Source organism: Camelus ferus, chromosome 22 (assembly GCF_009834535.1).
Source record: "Camelus ferus isolate YT-003-E chromosome 22, BCGSAC_Cfer_1.0, whole genome shotgun sequence".
NCBI lineage: Eukaryota > Metazoa > Chordata > Mammalia > Artiodactyla > Camelidae > Camelus > Camelus ferus.
In genome coordinates, this window is record NC_045717.1 from 15,573,490 (window position 1) to 15,594,101 (window position 20,612).

Below are 20,612 nucleotides of genomic sequence, written 5' to 3' on the forward strand. Positions count from 1 at the left end.
AGACTGCTTCCTACCCTCCAAGGCCCAGCTCCATGTTCCCTCCTCCAGGAAGCCCTCTGCACTGCCCCACACTGAGAAACAGCTCTGACAATTCTCAAAGGGTTTGCTTAGTGGAGATCACTGATTTGGACAGGAATGTGAAAAAAAAAATACGGTGTTAGTATCAGTGTTTCCAAGGTTTGTGTGTCCCCTCCCTTCTCCCCATCATTCTACCAAGATCCAAAGCTGATTGGTCCAGTTTGGCTTGGGGTGAATAAGTCAGCTTGACCAATAATTTCAAGACTTGTCCCCTATTGTCACCCCAGCGCTCCTCAGAGGGGCTTTTTCCAAGGCTTTTTGCAAGGAATTGGATTTTTTCCAATGCCTTGGATTTTACCCTTAGGGCACACAGACCTAGATGTGGATACAGAGGCAAACATGTGCATAAGAGGCTTCAAAATCAGTCACCTCCCTTTCTCCTGTACTCCCCCTCCCTAGCCAGGAATTTGGATGGACTCCCTAGAGGGGCAAGGAGAGAAGGGAACATGTGTAAAGTGATAGGACTTTTTGGTGAAGTGAGAGCATTTGCTTGAGTGGCCATATACATAGCACCATTCACATGCCAGACCCAGGCTGGGGTTTGTCCTCTGAGCTTCCCAGTCTTCGACACTTTCATCCCCAGTGAAGTTGGGGTTCTGGAGCTCCAGTTTTCAGGGGAGGGACATGGCATGATGAAAGTTTGTAAAAAGCCACCCTCCCTGGGACTTCTATGGCAGTGGGGTGGAACTGAGGTCCAGAGGAAAAAGAGGCAGGAGGCTGAGGGGTGATGGAGGGACACCCCATGGTGTGTTTGGAGGGAGAGGCACCAGACCCGCAGATGGCTGGGATGTGGGGTGAAGGGGAGAAGGTGTCATTGGCATCTTGCTGCCCCCTCTTGCACAGGGAATGCAGCAGAGAATGCAGAGGGTGTGGGGTGAAATCTGTGGAGTGTCTGAGTTAGGCTGGAATATTCTCTCACCCAATTCAGATTCAGGTCCTAAATCATCCCCACCTGCTCTCTTCTGTCCCTGCCTACCCTCAGAGGAGGGGTGAGCCACTATCTCCACCCCAACCCATGACAGTGGACTCTGGGGATCCAGCCAAGCACGCAGCCCCTGCCACAGCAGCACCATCACCACATGCACCATGGTCACCATGCAGGTGCAAATTTCTCCATCTCAGTTACCTTTCTGGGGATCCCCTTCCTCAGGTCTCAAGGACCCTGGCCATCCACATGGGGTGGATAAACTGCCCACCTGGTGGCCTTCCACAGTGTTGCAGTCACAGCTCCCCATACAACCAGACACAGGACCAGGGAGGGGCTTAAGAGGAAGAGAGAAGCCAAGCCAGCTGGTCTTCTGGGGAAAACAGAGGCATGACCAGAGTGGGCCCCTTTTCAGCCTCTGAATCTCACTCCAACGATGGGTAAGAAGGTGGGTCAGTCCCTGAAGTCAGTGCCCACAGGCTAAGTGCCCAGAGTGGAGTTCATAAAAACGTGGGTTGCTTTCAAAGGCTGGGGTGGGCCCCAGGGCCATTGGGTGTGGTTCTGCATCTCCATCCCTGGGAGGCTGCACTTCCAGCATTTGCCACTAGGTGGCACCCAATAGAGTGCTTTGGATTCTGAATTCCCCACTGAAAATTTGAAAATAAAGTGGAAATAATAAAAATAAATAAAATCTCTCTTGGATTCCAGGGAGTTCACCCCATGTTTTCAGTCTCTCTATGAGCCTGGAGACACCAAAAAGGGCTGTATCACATGTGGTGTGTGTTGTTATACGTGGACAGCTTGGGGTGTCCTGGGCCTTTAGGGACAGTGGGCATGCTACTGGGTTCAGGAAATGCCTCTAGGTGTAGACTCTAGCTCTGCCCTGCTGCCTCTGTGGAAGAGGAAGAAGGAGGCTTTGTGGAAGTGTTCTACCACCAGTCTTTCTAAGGACACCCTGGTGATGTTGGCCAAGGCCAACGTAACCATCAGAGGCGGTACTCTGTCCCGGGAGCTCTTGGACACTGTTTGAAAGCACCATGGGAAGCATGGACTGGGTGCAAACATGATGATGGAGGTCAGAGATCTGAGAGATGCATTTTTTAGGCACCATAAATAGAGATGGTGAAACAGCCAATGAGAAATCAGAGTGTGGACCTCAGTGTAGTCAGAGAATGTGGGACATTAGCGTAGACAGACATAGAGTGTCCAATGAGGGTCAGGGAAAATGGGATACCCAGTGTAGGACAGAGAATGTGAATTCACCCAAGGGAGACTAGACAGTGAAGAATGCCCAGTGGAGAACAGACAACATAGCACGTGCAACGTAGAACAGGGAGTGAGGAACAGTCAATGTAGAACAGAGATGTTGAGCAAACAATGAAAGATGGAGTACATGGACCAGGAGGAGACTTTGGCATTTGCTCTGTATGAGGTGGGAGCCATGGATGGTGGGAGCAGAGGAGGGACATGGTCTGGCTTAAGTGTTAACAGTTGCCCTCAAGCTGTTCAGGGGAAAACAGACTGTGGGAGGTGGGGTGGGGAAGAGGGGATGGAAGCCACAGAAGACCAGGGAGAAGAGGACTGCAGGTAAGAGATGATGGAGGCTGAACTGGGTAGAGGCTGTGAAGGGAGTGAGGTTGGATGAGACAACGGTTATACTTGGAAGATGGAGCCATCAGGAGGGGCTGACAGATTAGTTATGGAATGAGAGAGAGAATTCAAGGTCAACTTCAGAGTTTGGGGATAAGCACCTGGAGGACGGAGATGCCTTCTTTGCAGTAAGGAGGCTGCAGAGGGAAGTTGCCGAGCTCCTGGGGCCAGGATGTGTGTGAGCTGCCTGTGGCCCGGGTGCTGTGACACCTGTACTCATAATCCTATGCCCAGGGTAGAAGTCTGGGTGTGAAGGAGAGATCTGGCCCACTCAGAGCCTCAGTATCTTTATCAATTTAATGGTGAAAATTGTCCTAGCATCCTGATATGCTGAAGGGAGCACTTTGATTAGCACCCCCATCCTGGCATGCAGTGGGCCTGCAGCAAACGCCCCCCCCCCCCGCCTTTTCTTGGTCCCTCTTCTCTGACAAATCCCAGCTTCCCTGGATCCTATCTGGATGCTACCGCCCTGAGGGGCATCTCATGACTGCCGCGTAGGTCCTGGGAAATCTCAGTGATCCTCACTGCCTTCATGACCCACGGTCTCTCAAGTGGACACACTGAATCCACAGGACCAAAGTCAACAAATAGTGAATCCCTTGCAAACAGACATCTACATGTGCTCATAAACAAAGAAAAAAACATCCACAGAGACAAGGCAGTCAACTATACAGGATCCACTCACAGGCCCCATAAAGACTCTCAGACTTTTAGTCGCATCCACATGATACGTCCACAATCAAGCAAACATAATTATCCATAGAAACATAGCTGGCAAAACTTAGGTTTGAAGCCCTTTCCTCTAAGCCTTAAGACAGAAAACATCAGATTCCTGAGGTTGACATTTTTGTCCTTGATCCAGCCATGCCTGAAGCTGATACTGATTTTACAGTTTCCTGTTACATGAGCCAAAAATTTCCCTTTACTGCTGGTGCCTATTTGAGTTGGACTTTTTTTTGGGGGGGGGGTCTTGCAACCAGAGTTCTGGCTGATAGAGATGAATAAGACTTTTGCCAGGTGAAAAAGAAAAAGAGAGAGAGAGAGAAGGAGGGGGAAAGGGGGCATTCCAAGATGTAAGATGGCGTTACAGAGGCCTGGAGAGATTAGAAACCATGGTCGGTGGCTAGCTGTACTATACTGCGTACAACAGTGTTGGAGACAGACTGAAATTAGGCAAAGGGGTCTGAATTCAGTCTGAGCAACTGAAAGTCTAGTCAGTAGGAGCCATCGAAAGTTCTTTATCAGGGGAGTTCCACGCTCAGACCTCTCCAGCGGGAGACAGTGAGTGGATGAATTAGTGTGTTCACCGCAGACCTGCGAAATAGGCGCAGGAGAGGAGACAATCTCAGAGACAGTGGCCACACAGGAGTCCCAGAGACGGTCCCGCCTCAACCGCGGACTGAGCTCGTCAAGAGTCTTCGAACTACAACTTCCGGCATGCAACGTGAGCAGCTCCTTGTGCCTCGTGATTTGCCCCGGGTCCAATCCTGATGATTGGTTGGACCGGCTGCTTGTCAGACCAAAGTCGGGTTCTGATTGGTCTAGTTCCGCGAGGTGCTCCTCGCTCCATGCCCCTGGGTCCGGGCACAGCGCTCCCTCCAGCAACATGGTGAGCCTGCAACTCGCAGCCCTGAGGGGCAGGGGGTTCCGCGGAGGGGGTCCAGGGAGACACTGAGGAGACGAGGGTCCCATTATGGGGACTGAGCGCTCTGAGGGTCTCGGGGTCGGTCTGAGGGCTATGTGTCCCTCTCTGGGGTCAGAGTCTCGCTGCGGGATCTATAAGGGGGTTCGGCGTTGTACAAGGGGACTGGAAGATTCTGAGCGTTCTGGGCTTCTGACAAGTCCCTGGGGGACCCTCTAGGGGCCTGGGGCCCTGCCGAGGGGTCGTTCCGTGGAGGGGACTGGGGATCTGAACACATTCGGAGCCCCGCGAGGGAGATCTAGGGCCCCCTGCGGCCTACTCTGGGGATGGCTTCCAGCGGGAACGTGGGGGCCTAGCTGACAGGATCCTTTGGGTGTCCCTACGGGTATTGGGCTGTGCCGAAGGACCAGGGAGAATCTTGAGAGGAGGGGGGCCATGCCGAGGGGATCTGGGTGGCTTCAGGGCAGGCGAGGGTTCCAGAACTGGAAACAGCACAGTTGGAATCCTCAGGTCTCACGCGGTTCTGGGTCCAACCCATTGAGTTTATTCTTAAAGCTCAGCCTGGCTGGTGCGAGGCGAGGGCGGAGACCCTCCCCACCCCCGTCCCCAGCCCTTAGGGGTTCGGACTGGATAGAGGGAGGGACAGGCTGGAGGGGGCCGGGAAGGGGGCCTCACCTTGCCTGGGGTCGGGGGGTGGGGGATCACCAAGGAGGGCGTTGGAGGTGGGCCTGAAGTAAGAGCATTAATGGAAAGAACATCGTTCCAGGCCCGGGCGCAAGATCCTGTGGGAGGTGAGGGGAAGGGATCTCGAGAACAGGATGGAGGAAGGTCGCATTGATCCTACTGCGTAAAATTCTGGATTCTGGGATTATAGATCCAGGGAAGGGCTTTGAGCAGAGGAGGGACATAGGCTGATAGGAGGCTCCAGAGATCTTTGGAGATCTGCATACCGTGGACCCCAAGACGAGAAGCTGCTGGGAGCAGGGACATGAGAAGCATCCCTGGACAGACCTCTGGAGACTTAAGTGGAGGGATGCATGCCTTTCTTCCCTCCTTCCCTTCTCTTCTTCCCTCCTCCTTCATCCTTTCTTCCATCCTTCCCTCTTTCTTCCTTTATTTCTTCCCCTTCTTCTTTCCCTCTTCTTCCTTCTGTCCTTCCGCTCCTAGGTGCTAGCACTGCAGTTTGAACTACAAGTCTCCTCCCTGGGAGGTGTCCAAGGGTAATGGGGTCAGTGATGGAGAGCTTGGTGGTCTGGGAGGGCCTCTGAGACCTGAATGGCTGGACACAGGGGAGCGGTGGGAGAGAGCTGGGCAGTGAGGCATGGTTGTCTTGAGCTAGGCCTGCAGGGTCTTGCGGGCTGAGGAGTGGAGTTGGACGTTTACTATGAGACTGGAAAGGTCTGGGCTGCCTAGAGGAGCCAAGAGCTGTGTCCATGGGAGTAATGAGTAGGTGCTCGGGCCTCCTGGGAAGGGCCTGGAGGAGGCATGGTTCTCAAGCTTGGCAGAGAGGTCCAGGTTGCAGGTACCGCTGAGCTGGAGTCGTGCTGGGCTGGGTGGGTGGTTAAAACCCTGCCAGGGGATAGGTCACAAGGGAGAGGCGTCTGGAAAACAAGGGAGACTCTGGAGAGCAGTTGATGGGAGGTGCTGGGAACTGTGGGGAGGAGTAGACTAGGGGGTCCTAGGAGGAAGGGCGGAGCTGCTTAGAGGGCCCGCCCACTGGGCTTGGAGGGGCCCAACCCTGACCCAACTCAGGGTCTTTAATGTCTGCTAACCAGTCTGCACTTGGGTGGAGGGGAGGGTAGGGAGTGGGACTAGGAGACTAGTGAGATTTAGAGACCAGAAAGATGGCACCCCAAACTCACTTCTGAAAAAATATTCCTGGTCTCAGTTTACAAGTCACAGGCATAGAGAAAATATCCTGTTAGTGATTTTAATGATGATTTCTCAGCAGTCATTCTGAAGTACAGTGCCAGCCCAATATCCATCACACTAGAGTTTTTCCCATTAAAGTTAGCTTATTTTTGCCTGATTAAAGGATAATTTTAATAATTGGTTTTTATATTAATGTAATCTTAGTTTCATTTTAGTTGTTCTTTTTTTTTTTTTAATTTCATTTTAGTTGTTAATTATAATACCGTAATACTAGCAGACAGCTCTCCGGAGCATGTAATTTTACATAATTACTGACAGCAAATCTATATGTACTGCATTCAAGCAGAAAAACCCACTTTTCAGCTTCAGACTGATTACCAAAAACATTTCCTCTAAAACGTTTTAAAATGAGTGTATGAAAATGTGTTATGAATTGTTGTTTCAAAGGTTGTCAGTAGAAACTGGTAAGAAAATTCCTAATTAAAAAAAGTCATCCCCCTCAAATGTGTAAGGATTCTGAAACAGGTAGTGGCCAGAAATAGACCACTTTCATCCCATTTCCAGATGAGGAAACTGAGGCTCGTAAGAGATTAATATGTTAAATCCTTAGCAGAGGCTGAAAGTGAACCCCAGTCTCTGTTCCAGCATGTGCTCTCCTCTAGCCCACACCCCAGCCAGGTGGTGGGGTGGGACCTGCACTTTGCTGGGGCTCCCAGCTGGGTCTGACCTCAGGACCTTTCTCTAACACTCAGCTGGAGCCAGGGAGGCCCTCCCTCCCCCACCTGGCCCCAGCATCTCTATAAATAGCCCGGGTTCCGAGGAAATGAGCTTCTGACCCTCTGGCAGGCACTGCCCTTCACATCTCTTCCCCCAGGCTGTCCTTGGAGTGCAGCTGGTAGTGACGCTGCTCACTGCCACCCTCATGCACAGGCTGGCGCCTCACTGCTCCTTTGCACGCTGGCTGCTCTGCAATGGGAGGTGAGCCGCGCCCCCTCCCTGGGCGGTAGGAGGAACCCCAAGTGCCCCGCTCCCTGGCTTCCCCCAGGCCCCACCTCACGCCCTGCATGCTGAGTTTTTTCTTTAACAACTTTATTGAGATATGACTGATGTACAGTAAACTGCAAATATCTGAATTACCCTGTTGGATCTATTTTGACAGATTGTACACACCGGTGAGACCATCTCCACACTCAGAAGAGTGGCTGCTTCCCCCACTCCTGCTCCCCTTCCTCCCTACTCTAGCTGTAGATCTGTTTCTGAAACTTTTTGTCCTGGTGCGGGTCTCAGGCCCTTTCTGAGAGTCTGGTGGAAATTGTGAACTCTCTCTCCAGGACAATGCATGTGCCAGTTCCACCGAGAGAGCTAGCCAGCAGATTCAGGGGTGTCTAGGACCCCTGCTGCACTCCCCTAACCCACCCCCAGCCCACCTCCCAGGCTTCACCCTGGCCTTGGATGGCCCCTACACATCCTGTCCTCAGGCTTTTCAGGGCCAGCCTTCCCTCTGACTACAGTCCCAAGTTTCGAGGTTCACTGCCTTGATTCCCCTGTGCCCTAGCTTTCCTGACTGCCTGTCTTTCTTTCCCCTCAGTCTCTTCCGGTACAAGCACCCTTCCGAGGAAGAGCTTCGGGCCCTGGCGGGGAAGCAGAAGCCCAGAGGCAAGAAGGAGCGGTGAGTGAACCCGCAGCCTTAGGTGAGCGGCTCCCTTCCAGGAGTGGTCTCGAGGGCACAGGGCCTGCCCTGCCCTCTTCCAGGTACTGCTCTGGGCACTGGAGAATCAGGGACACCCCAGGCTGAGAATGGAGAATGGAGGATGCTGTTCTGACATAGACCCCGCTCCCCCCAGGTGGGCCAATGGCTATAGTGAGGAGAAGCCGTTGTCTGTGCCCCGGGACACCCCCTTCCAGCTGGAGACCTGCCCCCTCACAGCCGTTGATGCCCTGGGTAATAGCTCAACTGGGTCCCCAACTCGCCTCCGTTGGCCCATGCCCTGGTGAGGCTGGTGGGGGGGGGTGTCCTGGGCGGGCTATTGAGGGCTGACTGCGTGCTCTCCGCAGTCCTGCGCTTCTTCCTGGAGTACCAGTGGTTTGTGGACTTCGCCGTGTACTCGGGCGGCGTGTACCTCTTCACAGAGGCCTACTACTATGCGCTGGGCCCGGCCAAGGAGACCAACATCGCGGTGTTCTGGTGTCTGCTCACCGTCGCCTTCTCTATGTATCCTTCCTCCTGGGAGCCTGGGGAGGCGGGAGCGTGCGGAGGCTGGAGCCAAGGTTTCTTGTGCCCCGCTAAATCGGTGTATCAGTGATCGACTGCTGTGTCGCAGCCTCCCCAAAACTCGGTGGGGTAAAGTAGTCGCTATTTTATTTGTTTTTCTGGGCCGGACTCAGCGAGTTTGCCTTCCCTGTGCTTTAGGTGGGCCCACCTTCCAGGAGGCTGGACCAAGTTTCCTCACCACAGCGGCCAGTAAGAAAGAGGGGGCACTGCAGGCCTCCTGAGGCTTTGCCTGAAGTCGTGACATCCCATCTCTAACCATTCTCTTGGTCAAAGCAAGTCACCAGTTCAGCCCAGATGTAGGGGCTGGCAAAGAGAGGTCCCCTCTGCAATTTTTTTAAGTTGCATAGAGAGCAGAGGCAAAACTGTGAATTTGAGGACCCAAGTCGGAGAAAAACGCCCTTGTGGGATGGGCTCGCAAAGAAGGGAAGCCCACCTTGCAGCCCACACTGCCCCAGGGGTCTCTCAGGGCGGATTGCAGATAGAGCCTTGTATCTCTAGCTTCTCAGAGGAATGGGAAACTCACAAGCTGTGAAGGAGGCTGAGTGGGTCAGGGAAGCTTGACCCCCTGAAGAGACAGAGTTGGTGGCCATGTCCAACTGAACACAGGCAGTGTGGTGAGGCCCAGCTGGAGGCCTCGCTCAGGCCCCAAAAGCAGTGAGCCTCGTGTCCTGGGCTTGCCCAGAGCCTCACTCTTCTGGCTCCCTCCCCTGCTCCCTGGGATTCTAAACCTGAACTTCAGTGTTTGTGCTCTGGGGTTGGGGGATCACTGGCAGTGGGGTGGTGGATGGGGGAGGGGTCACCACTGGCACTGGAGGCCTCCTTAGCGCTGCCCCCAGCAAGGTGTTCCTGACGGTCACCCGACTGTACTTCAGTGCGGAGGAGGGGGGTGAGCGCTCCGTCTGCTTGACATTTGCCTTCCTCTTCCTACTCCTGGCCATGCTGGTGCAGGTGGTACAGGAGGAGACCCTCGAGCTCGGTCTGGAGCCAGGTATGTGCAGTCTGGGTCCTGGAATCACCTCCCTCACTCTCTCGTGTAAGCTGGTGAGAGTGGAGTTTAGGTGGCTTTTCCACCTGCACACAGTAGGTGAGAAGGCGACTCCTGGGGCCCAAGAGGTCTCCATGGGTGCTTGCCACCCTGGGAACCCCCTTGGGCTTTGAGGACAGGAGACACCCCATCTCACTGTCCCTGATGAATGCCTGCAGCTGTAAATTCACACAGGCACTTCTGTTCCCCTCCAGTCTGTCTTCTACCCAGCAGCCAGAGTGATTTAATATTTACCTATTCTAATTTAATGTGGGGGAGGAAATAGGTAAATGGTATAAAATTGGTAAAATACAAGAAGGTACAGAATGAAAATCACCCTTCCACACTGGTTCTCCCCAGAGGAAACCTAGGGCACCACATTCCCATACTCTCATCAAACAGTAGTGTATCTGGCTTTACACCTTGTTTTTTTTCCCTTAAAAACAATAAATATTACTGTCCCTTGATGCTATGTCCCTTGTATGTTACAGTAGCATAGTAACAGTAACTTGATACTACATTTTGTAACAGCTACACAATATGTCACTTTATAGATTTTCTGTGATTATTTAACCAGGCCTTGAGTTATGGACTTATTTAAGTCTTTCCACTATTAAATGCTGTTGCACAGAAATCATGTTGCTACAAGAACAGCCCCGTGCATGTGACCCTGTGCAAGAAAGTGCATTTATAATTTTAATAATGCTGCAAAATTGCCTTTTAGGAAGAGATCAGTGAACATGCCTATTTCCCCACATTGTCTCCAATGTGTTCCTCAGACATTTTTGTCTTGAGTGATCTGATGAGTGAGAATATGTGAGGTTGAGCATCTTTTCATATGTTGAAGAGCCATTTATATTTCCCTTCCAGAAAAGTTTTGTTCTTTTGCCCAGTTTTCTACTGGACTTTTGATCCTTTATTGATTTGTAGGAGCCCTTTATATATTAAGGTACTTAGCCTTTGCGTGTGATAGGAATTGTAAATATTTTTTCTTTGGACTTTCTCTATTTCTTGAATGATCTTTTAAAAAACAATTTGGATTACATCACTTCTCTGCCTGACACCAGACTCTGATGGTCTTTGGGTAAAGATAAAAATCCTCACCATGGCCAACATGGCCCTGCTGACTACTTGAGCTTTATCATCACCAATTCTTCCCACCTTTCAATTTTTAAATTATGTAATGAATACACACACACACAAACACATAAAAATTACAAAACCAGATAATGTAAACACTCATTACCCACGTCTACCATTCAATAGGCTGCCTTTTTGTTTTGTTGATAGTTTCCTTTGCTGTGCAGAAGCTTTTTAGTTTGCTGTAGTCCCATTTGTTTATTTTTGCTTTTGTTTGCCTTGCCTGAGAATACGTGTTCAAAAAAATACTACCAAGACCAGTATCGAATAGCATACCACCTATGTTTTCTTCTAGGAGTTTTATGGTTTCACCTGTTACATTTGAGTCTTTAATGCATTTTGAGTTTATTTTTGTATATGGTGTGAGAAAGTAGTCCACTCTGAGTTTTGCATGTAGTTGTGCAGTTTTCCCAGCACCATTTATTGAAGAGGCTGTTTTTTCCCCATTGTATAATCTTGCCTCCTTTGTTATAGCTTAATTGACCATGTAAGTGTACTCCACATGTTCTTCATTAACATATATTCCTTGCCTCTAAGTGTCCAATAAATTCAAATCTCCGTCTTTCCTAACTTTTATTTCTGACATATCAGTCTTTAAAGGTTGACCTCCCCTCTGGGATGGTGGAGCTCTCACTTTCTCTTGGTAGTTCTGTCAGTGTTTTCTTTATGTATTTTGAGGATAATTGACAAGGTATTTACAAGTTTAAAATTGCTAAACCTTCCTGGCAAATTAGCCATTTTTTCTTGATATATTGACCCCTTCTGATTCTCATAATACTTCCATCTTAGTCTAGTTTATCTTATATTAATATAGCCTCTCCAGCTTCCTTCCTTCCTTCCTTTCTTTTTAAAGTGAGACATAATTGACATAAAACATTATATCAGTTTCAGATATACCTCATAATGATTCAATATTTGTGTATTTTGAAAAATGATCACCACACTAAGTTGAGTTAATATCCATCATCACGCATAGTTCCTTTTTTTCCCTTGTGATGAGAACTTTCAAGATCTACTCTCTTAGCAACTTTCAAATATAAAATACCACCTTTCTTTTAATTAGTATTTATTATATCTTCTTTACATCCCTTTACTTTCAACCTTACAGTGATCTCACATTCAGGTGTATCTACTTTAAAATATATGTATATCTAGATATTTTCAATCAGGTCTGACAGTCTGTGTCATTTAACTTCAAAGTTTAATCTGCTTACATTTACTGTGATCACTGACATATTTGGCCTTGTTTCTACCATCTTACTTTCCCCTTTCTATTTGTTTCTCTTCTGTTATTGTTGTTGACAATGGCTGCCAGCTTAATTGTCCTTCCTTTGTAGGTGATTTGTCATAACTTCTGGCTGCTTTGTGATCTCTTTATTTTGGGTATTCCGCGGTTTAACCACAGTGTGTGTAGGTATGGATTTCTTTGTATTTATCTGACTTGATATACTTTGTCTGTATCATCCATTCTGCAGACTCTTCAATCATTCTCTTCCAATATCTCTTCTCCTTCATTTTCTCTCCTCTCTCCCTTTGGGGCCCTGACTTGACTTATACTGGACTTTCTATTCTGTCCTCCTTATCTCTTAATCTCTCTTCATTTTTCCCATCTTCTTGTCTCTGGGTTGGAATCTGGTTTGGCTGTTTCTAATATGCTGTTTAACAACCTATCATTTCAGTAGTTATATTTTCCCTTTGAAAGAGCTTAACTGGTTTCTTTGCAAACCCTCCTGGTCACCTGAGGTGGTCTCATGTCGCCCGTTCTGTGATTCCAGCTTTTATTTCCCTCAGTCATTTCACACAGAACTGATAATGCCAATTTCTGAGGTCCTTGGGTCTAAACTTGTCTTGTTTTTTCCCTACAGACCCACCTTCATGGTGATTTCTTTACTTGTGTGTTTGGTGATTTTGGTTGTGAGCTCTTGTTTATTTGCTTTTACTCTATGGAAAATCTGGGGGCCTGAACTGAGAATTCTCTCCAGAACTTTGGTTTTCTTCCTTGGAGCCCTTCATGACCCTCCAGCTTCCTGGTATAATACAGGAAGCTCAGGCTCAGTGCCTTCTGCCCCCATGTCCCCCCAGTCCGGTCAAGGGTGTCTGCCTGGCACATTCTCCTGAGGTGCACATCACTGGAGAACAAAATTGTCCTTATGCTTGTTACAGGGCCTGGCTGCCACTAATATGTTCCTACCTAGGGAGCAAAAGGATGTCTGGGAGTGGGGACAGAGTAGGCTCTGAGGCCCCAGGGCTCTACTGGACACTGCCTTCTCTGTGTCTTCCCCAGGCCTGGCCAGTATGACCCAGAACTTGGATCCACTTCTGAAGACACAGGGCTGGGACTGGACGTGAGTCCTGGGAAGGGAGGGGGAGCAGCAGCTGGCTGTGACCTGCAAGGAGGGTGCTGACCTGCCTCAGCGAGCTCCATGACCTTTCTCTTTTCCCCAGTCTTCCTCTGGCCAAGCTGGCCATCCGCGTGGGGCTGGCAGTGGTGGGCTCCATGCTGGGCGCCTTCCTCACCTTCCCAGGCCTGCGGCTGGCTCAGACGCACCATGATGCGCTGACCATGTCAGAAGACCGGCCCATGCTGCAGTTAGGTGGAGGGCCGGGTGGGTGGGGGTTCAGAGAGCCTAGGGGAGGGGCTGTGGGAATGGTGGATGCCCAAGCCTACTCCCTCTGCACCCTTGCCACCAGGTTCCTCCTGCACACCAGCTTCCTGTCCCCGCTGTTTGTACTGTGGCTCTGGACCAAGCCCATTGCACGGGACTTTCTGCACCAGGCGCCCCTTGGGAGCACGTCCTTCTGTCTGTGCGTATGGGAGTGATCTGGGAGGAGAGGGCAGCTGGGGCCCCTCTGGTACTGCAGTCTTAGACTACGGGAGGAGCCGTGGTCCTGGGGGAGGAGCCTGGGGCGGAGAGCGGTCTCACTAGTCCTGTCACCCCTTTTCGTGCAGGCTGTCGGACTCGGCCTTCGACTCGCTGCGCCTCTGGGTGCTGGTGGCGCTGTGCCTGCTACGGCTGGGGGTGACCCGGCCCCACCTGCAGGCCTACCTGTGCCTGGCCAAGGCCCGCGTGGAGCAGCTGAGGAGGGAGGCGGGCCGCATTGAGGCCCGCGAGATCCAGCGGCGGGTACTGGCGCCCGGGCCCGGGAGGAAACCGGGGGCTGAGGCTGGGGCTCCCGGTCCCTCGGGCGTGGGGTTACCCGGAGCCCAGAAGGCCCCCGGCTGCAGCCACGGCTGTTGCCTCCTAGGTGGTGCGGGTGTACTGCTACGTGACGGTTGTGAGCCTGCAGTACCTAACGCCGCTCATCCTCACCCTCAACTGCACGCTACTGCTCAAGACGCTGGGTGAGAACTGGCCGGGGCGGGGTGGGGCGGGGCCTGAGGCGGGGTCTGGAGTTGGAGTTGGGTGGGTGCATGGAGGGGAGGGCAGGAGATAGATGGGTGACGGGGGAGCCCGGCTGTTGGGGGTGTGGAGGTGGGGTGATGGGGCGAGGTCGGAGGCGGAGCCTGGGGTGGGGGCAGAGCCTGGGGCCCTGGGGTGGGGGTGGGGGTGGTAGCGGGAGGCGGAGCCTGGGGCAGGGCGGGTGAGTGTCTGAAACGGTGGAGGAGTCCCTAAACCCCGTATGTGCCTCTGCCAGTGCCTCCACTCATCCCTGCCTCCACCCTCCTCTCGCAGGCGGCTACTCCTGGGGCTTGGGCCCGGTCCCCTCGCTGTCCCCCACCCCGTCCTCAATCAGCGATGGCCTGGTCAGCCCCGAAGAGGACGAGGCCCAGCAGACGGCGGCCCTGATCGCCGGGGCCCTGGGCAGCCTGCTCACACCCCTCTTCCTCCGAGGTGTCCTCTCCTTCCTCATCTGGTGGATCGCCGCCTGCCAACTGCTCTCCAGCCTCTTCGGCCTGTACTTCCACCAGCACTTGGTGGGCTCCTAGCTACCTGCAGACACTCCTGCGGCCCCAAGGTCTGGTCCTGGACCAGCGGGAGCAGGCCACCCCTCAGTGTCCCCAGGTGCAAGGCGGTCCTGGGAGTCTCTGCTGCACCGGCTGGCCCGTCTCCTTCACCACAGTGCCTGAGCCGTGGCCCTCCTTGGACACCGAGCTTCTGCCTCGAGAAACTGACTCCCCAGGCCCAGCCGCAGAGGTCCCAGGGCCAGCCATCGTTCCTAGATTGCACGTGCCCGTTAGACTGCAGTGCAGGAATGGGGGGTGGGGGTAGGAGACTCTTCCGAACAAATAAAGGAGCAAGCCGCTTTTTACAAACTGGATCCAAGTGGTATGGGAGGCAGCTTCCTGCATGCTGTCCCGCCACATGGGTGCAGAATGGGTGGGGGCCATGGGAGGTCATCGGGGGCTTCAGTGCTGAGTGAAGGGAACAATGGAGGGAGAGCATAGGGTGACCCTAAGCAAAGGCCTGGGAGAAAGAAGTGAGAGAAGGAAAGGAGAAGAGATGAAATGTACCAATGGCAAGAACTAAGAGAAATGAGGGGAGAGGGAGGCGTTGAGCCCATGGTGCTGGGCAGGGGGCCACCGTGGCTGCCACTCTCTGCCACAGGTCAAGGGGGACTGCTTTCATATCAAGGTCACACACAGCAAATGGGCACACTGTTGAGGCCATGGTGACCCAGGGGAGGGAGGATAAGGGGTCATTACTGACTCCAGCATTTTCCTGCAGCTGTGGGAAACTGGTGTGTGTGCACATGTGTGTAGCCTCCTGTACATGTTTAACAAAATTCAACTGAGTAAATTTTAAAGGTCTTACTGGCTTATTCAATGATTCATGAATCAGGCTGCATCCAGTCCAAAACCCTAGTACAAGTACAGAGGCTGCAGAACATTCTGGAAGTAAGGAATTAAGGGGGAGAGGGCCACAACTGACCGCCTGGTCCAGGGATGCCAAATAAGGGAATTCCTGGGACCAGAAGTTTCCAGGTGCCTGAGGCTGGGTGACAAAAGCCCCATCCCAAGGCACACCTCTGGGAAGTTTCAGAATGAAGACCAGCTCCCAACAAGGACACAACAGTGACATCTAGTGGCTCAGGAACCAGAGATGATGGCGTGTTGTCTCCTTGCTCTATCTCCCCAGCACCTCAGGAGTCACCAGGGACTTTCTGACAGTGCTGACCCCACAGGGCACAGCCCCTCCTGCAGTGGTGCCTCAGGCCACCTGGCCCTTCGCTTGCTTAGCCAGGGCTGTGCATGTTCTCCGCTCTCTGAGCTCAACACCATGTAATTTAGGGGCACATAGGAAGGTAGAAACACCATAAAGAAAAGCAAGAGGATTCCTTACAAAACTAAAAATAGAGTTACCATATGATCCAGCAATCCCACTCCGGTGTATGTATCCAGAAAAGACGAAAACTCTAATTCGAAAAGATGCATGCACCCCAATGTTCACAGCAGCACTATTTACAATAGTCAAGACATGGAAGCAACCTAAATGTCCACCGACAGATGACTGGATAAAGAAGATGTGGTATATTTATACAATGGAATACTGCTTAGCCATAAAAAAGAATAAACCAATGCTATTTGCAGCAACATGGATGGGCCTAGAGATTATCACACTAAGTGAAGTCAGTCAGACAGAGAAAGGCAAATACCACATGATATCACTTATATGTGGAATCTAAAAAAATGATACAAATGAACTTATTCACAAAACAGCAACAGACTCACAGACATAGAAAACAAACTTATAGTTACCAAAGGGGAAAGGAGGGGAAGGGATAAATTAGGAATTTGGGATTAACAGATACACACCACTATATATAAAATAGGTAAACAACAATGACCTACTGTAGAGCACAAGGAACTGTATTCAATATCTTGTAATAACCTAGAATGGAAAAGAATCTGAAAAAGAATATACCTCTATCTAGATAACATGTATAACTGAATCACTTTGCTGTACACCTGAAGCATTGAAAACCAACTATACTACAATTTAAAAACAAAGCAAGGTGGAGGGTATAGCTAAGTGGTAGAGTGCATGCTTAGCATGCATGAGGTCCTGGGTTCAACTCCCAGTACCTCCAATTAAAAAAACGAAAAAAAGCAAGAGGGTGACTGACACCAGCATAGTAGGCACGATGGGGGAGGGGCACACATGGGATGGCCAAGGCAGGGATCACCGGTGATGGGTCCCAGGCTCTCACTGCCGTGCTTTAAACCACATAGGCTCTTTATAGACTCATGTGACGCATTTCATAATTTAAAAAAGAATGTAAGAATGAGAAAAATAAGGTGCAGCCACCATCAGAGGGAAATATGGAAGATGAAAGGGGGTGGGCAAGATCCTTTTGTTGGGGGGAGGGTATACCTCAAGTGGCAGGGCACGTGCTTAGCATGCACGAGGTCAGCTGCCCTCCAGGATTCCCACCTGCCTCCCTTCATATTAAAATTTTTCTGCAAAAAAAAAAATTTTTTTTTGCAGCAAGAGCCTGAGTAGCATCACCCACCTGCATTGCCCATCGTGGAGAAAGTCTCTCAGGGTAGACTCAAGTCTGGGAACCCTGATTTGCCCCTTCCCAGAGGGGCACAAGGCCCACCATATCACACCAGTTCCTGTCCTCTAGGGCGCAACACAACACACTCACAAAATTCCTGTTCATATTCTTTGAGGACATTTCTTGCCTCTCCTACCAGGCCTGGTATTTGGGGCTGCAACAGACAGAACGACTAAGAGAAGGGGGAAGAAAGAATAAATGGCCAGCAATCACGGAGTGATGCCCAGCCTTACAAGAGATCATGGAAGGATGCAACGCAAAGCAGCAAGGAGACGCCACGTCGCGCGGCGCACACCCATGACCTCTGCATGTGGCTGGTCAGTGCCTGCGCTGCACAGTCTCGCTGGGGTGTGTTTTGGCAGCATTTGGAAATGGTGACCCCATGGCCAGCGGGTTCCTTAGGGACGCATCCTGGGGAGATTCCTGCCCATGGGTGAATCGTGCAAAGGCGGCAGGCACTGAGTTCTCCCTTCCTCCCCTCCTCCCTTTTTCCCTTTCTCTCTTTCTTTCTTTCTTACTTTCTTGGGTTTTACTTATTTTTGTATTTTTTTTCCCTTACTGGAGGCACTGGGGATTGAATCCAGGACCTTGCGCACGCCAAGCACACGCTCTACCACTGAGCTATACCCCAACCCTCACTGCATTACATCTGAGGGCAAAAAGCTGACCTGGGAATGAGTAGGTCACCTGGGAGAAACTATGTAGGTGGTAGGAACACAAAAGATTGAGTGCCGCTTATGAGGACAGATCTCCCAGATGGACTCAGGGGAGAAACAAGTAAAAAAGCACTGTAAAGTCATGAGATGCCATTTTTTCCCTGTCAGATTATGGCAGACCAAAAAGACTGGTGACCAGCCATGGGTGCTTATGGGCTGAATTGCGTTCTCCCCCAAATTCCTGTGCTGAAGTCCGAAACCTCCAGGACCTCAGAATGTGACTATTTGGAGGTAGGGTCTTTATAGATGCGATTAAGTTAAAATGAGGGCGTTAGGTTGGGCCCTGATCCTATAATAAGACTGGTGTCCTTAGAAGAGGAAAAAAACATTTTTTTGTTTTTGTTTTTAATGCAAACTTCTTTTCTGGTTTCCACTATTTTGTGGGAGGGCATTCTTTTTTGGGTAGGAGGTAATTAGATTTATTTATTATTTTATTATTATTATTATTGTTGTTGTTGTTGTTGTTGTTATTTTTTTAATGGAGGTACTAAGGATTGAACCCAGGACCTCTTGCATGCTAAGCAGGTGCTCTACACTGAGCTATAAACTCCCCCTGACATTCTTTTTTTATTGAAGTCTAGTCAGTTTACAATGTTGTATCAATTTCTGGTGTACAGCATAATGTTTCAGTCATACATATACATACATATATTCGTTTTCATATTCTCTTTCATTATAGGTTACTATAAAATTTTTTTAATTTAAATTTATTTTATTTATCTTTTTTTTGGAGGGGGAGGAAATTAGATTTGTTTGTGTACTTATTAATTTAGTGCAGGTACTGTGGAATTGAACCCAGGAACCTAGGCATGCTAAGTACACACTCTACCACAGAGCTATAACTCCCCACTAAAATTTTCTTTTATAAGAGGAAATTTGGACATGAACCTGCACAGAAGAAAGACAAGGAGAAGACACAGAGAAGACAGACTTCTAGCTAGAAGTCAAGGACAGACCTAGAACACATCCTTCCCTTGTGGCCTCAGAAGGAAGATTTTAGACCTCTGCCTTCCAGGACTGTGAAAAAATACATTTCTGTTGTTTTAAGCCACCCAGGTACTTTGTCACGGTGGCCACAGGAAACTCGGACAGCGAAGGCATGTGATGTAAATGGACACCATCTCCTTGCAGGAGTATCTGGCATTTCTATTTCTCTTTGGATAGATTCCCCCCAAAGATGACCCTATCTTGAGGATTCAGGGCCCTTGGCTCACCTGAGAGGTGACTCCAGGAAGCAGCGATGAAGGTGAGGATGTGAGACAGGGAGGGAAGGAGCCCTGCAGGGGGCGTCAATGAGCAGGTGACTCTAGGCAATCTAGACTGGGTCCTGCTGGAGACCTGAGGGGCACAAGCATAGCACACGGCCTGAGAGTCGTTCCACCCCAGTGGCAAGGGGCTGCACCACGTACCCTCCAGCTGTCTACAGTCATTAGCTCCTGTGGGGAAGCCCCCAGGCTGAGTCAAAGTGGCTTCCAGGGAAGAGCAGTTGGCGGGAACTATAAATGCTGGGACTGGCACTGGCAACATAAGCTACACTATTAATATATCCTTGATCTTTACTGAGCAATTTTGTTCCTAGAAGCTTACCCCACAGGCACACTAGCTTATGAACTAAATGCCAAATTTTCACATACAAGGAAATTTATTGAAAGTGCCAGGAAACTCAACCCTGTTTTAAATAGAGGATAAAGTGACATGTTGCTGGAAGTTGAGAGGCAGCTCAGCTTCAGGTAAAGCTGAATCCAGCAGCCCTGACAATGTCACCAAGAATCCAATTTCTCTGCTCATCTCTGCTCTACTTTCTGCAGTAGAGCAGCTTCGTGCTGGGATTTGTTCTTACTTTGCAGCCACAAGATAGTGCCAACAACCACCTGGAGTTGGGGTTTCTTCCCCTGGGACCAGTGGGAGAGGATGTTTGCATCCCATAGCTCTCCTTGGAAGAGGCTAGCAAACATCTTTATTGTCACAGGCCCAGCTGGGGTCAAGTGCCCACCTCTGCATATTAGGGTATGCCACAGTGGTGGTGGGAAATGGGGAGGTGTTGACCCCCCCCCAGGCTCAGGAGCTGGTGCGAGAAGTGGGGCTGACCAGAAATCGGGGTGGATGTTGGGGGTGAGCTCAGCAGCCCCCAGGAGCCACTACCATGTTGTCATGGCAACAACTTACTAACAACCGAGCTGCCTGTCAATCAGGGATTGGTGGATCTCATCACAGGCCATCCTCCAGGAAAACACTAAACTGTCACTAAACAGTGAGACCTGTACACGTCAGGGACCAATGTGCAAGAAATAAACTGGATGAAATCACCAGAGCAGAGCAGCAAGGGGGAAGCTCAGTGGAGCCACCCAGCACCCCGTACCACCATGCGAGCGCACACACACACAGCCCCCCAAACGCATGCGCACACGCAGACACTAGTGCTCACCTGGCTGCCCTGCCTGCCTGCGAGCACAGGGAGGTTCCCATTGTCCGCCTCTGGCTGGGTGACCCCTGTAAGTGGTCCTGGACAATGGGCTGTAGAGGAACCGAGTCTCAGTGGCCCCTGGGAGCTCTCTGGTGGCCTCATCCAGGCCAGCCACCCTGGGGTAGGACGTGACACTGAGGCCCGAAGCCTCAGCCAGTTGTGGAGCAGAGCCCCCAGCAGGTCACCGACAAGGGGCTCAGAAGAGAGAAATCATAGGACTTCTGGGCAGGGCTCACTGAAGCAGGACACAGCCCATCCAGAATGACATCCAAAGCGACAAGTGTGTGTACGCAGGATCTCTCCAGGAGACAGGAGAAACTGGTAACAG

General features: G+C 50.8%; 2 protein-coding genes across 4 annotated transcripts in view; one reads left to right on the plus strand and one right to left on the minus strand.

Annotated features, from left to right (window-relative positions):
- The first annotated feature begins 4,183 nt into the window (after nucleotides 1-4,183).
- Nucleotides 4,184-15,356, plus strand: TMEM161A (transmembrane protein 161A). Of its 3 annotated transcripts, none has more exons than XM_032465180.1 (12): nucleotides 4,184-4,262; nucleotides 7,042-7,145; nucleotides 7,756-7,836; nucleotides 8,012-8,109; nucleotides 8,223-8,379; nucleotides 9,276-9,427; nucleotides 12,888-12,948; nucleotides 13,049-13,192; nucleotides 13,295-13,408; nucleotides 13,554-13,728; nucleotides 13,850-13,946; nucleotides 14,278-15,356. In XM_032465180.1, the coding sequence occupies exons 1-12, from the start codon at nucleotides 4,260-4,262 to the stop codon at nucleotides 14,529-14,531; spliced, it is 1,440 nt and encodes a 479-aa protein (XP_032321071.1). In that variant the 5' UTR covers nucleotides 4,184-4,259; the 3' UTR covers nucleotides 14,532-15,356. The 3 variants fall into 3 exon arrangements, with proteins under 3 accessions (XP_032321071.1, XP_032321072.1, XP_032321070.1); XM_032465179.1 differs by lacking the exon at nucleotides 4,184-4,262 and adding an exon at nucleotides 5,009-5,817 and having other exon boundaries at nucleotides 7,756-7,919; XM_032465181.1 differs by lacking the exon at nucleotides 7,042-7,145 and having other exon boundaries at nucleotides 4,200-4,262.
- Nucleotides 15,357-18,504: 3,148 nt separating this feature from the next.
- The window catches only part of SLC25A42 (solute carrier family 25 member 42), a 32,652-nt gene continuing 30,544 nt past the window's right edge, over nucleotides 18,505-20,612 (minus strand). The window contains exons 8-9 of the mRNA XM_032465185.1: nucleotides 20,246-20,334; nucleotides 18,505-19,158 (exon numbers count right to left, since the gene is read on the minus strand). Coding sequence (XP_032321076.1) covers nucleotides 18,967-19,158; nucleotides 20,246-20,334 — 281 coding nt within the window. The 3' untranslated portion in view covers nucleotides 18,505-18,966. The remainder of the gene's footprint in view (nucleotides 19,159-20,245; nucleotides 20,335-20,612) is intronic.

Excerpts from the sequence above, each read along its gene's own strand:
- TMEM161A (XM_032465179.1), top strand. The coding sequence starts at position 5,781 with ATGGTTCTCAAGCTTGGCAGAGAGGTCCAGGTTGCAG. Across the intron at positions 8,110-8,222 it reads CACAGCCGTTGATGCCCTGG|TCCTGCGCTTCTTCCTGGAG; the intron begins GTAATAGCTCAA and ends TGCTCTCCGCAG. Across the intron at positions 8,380-9,275 it reads CTCACCGTCGCCTTCTCTAT|CAAGGTGTTCCTGACGGTCA; the intron begins GTATCCTTCCTC and ends CGCTGCCCCCAG.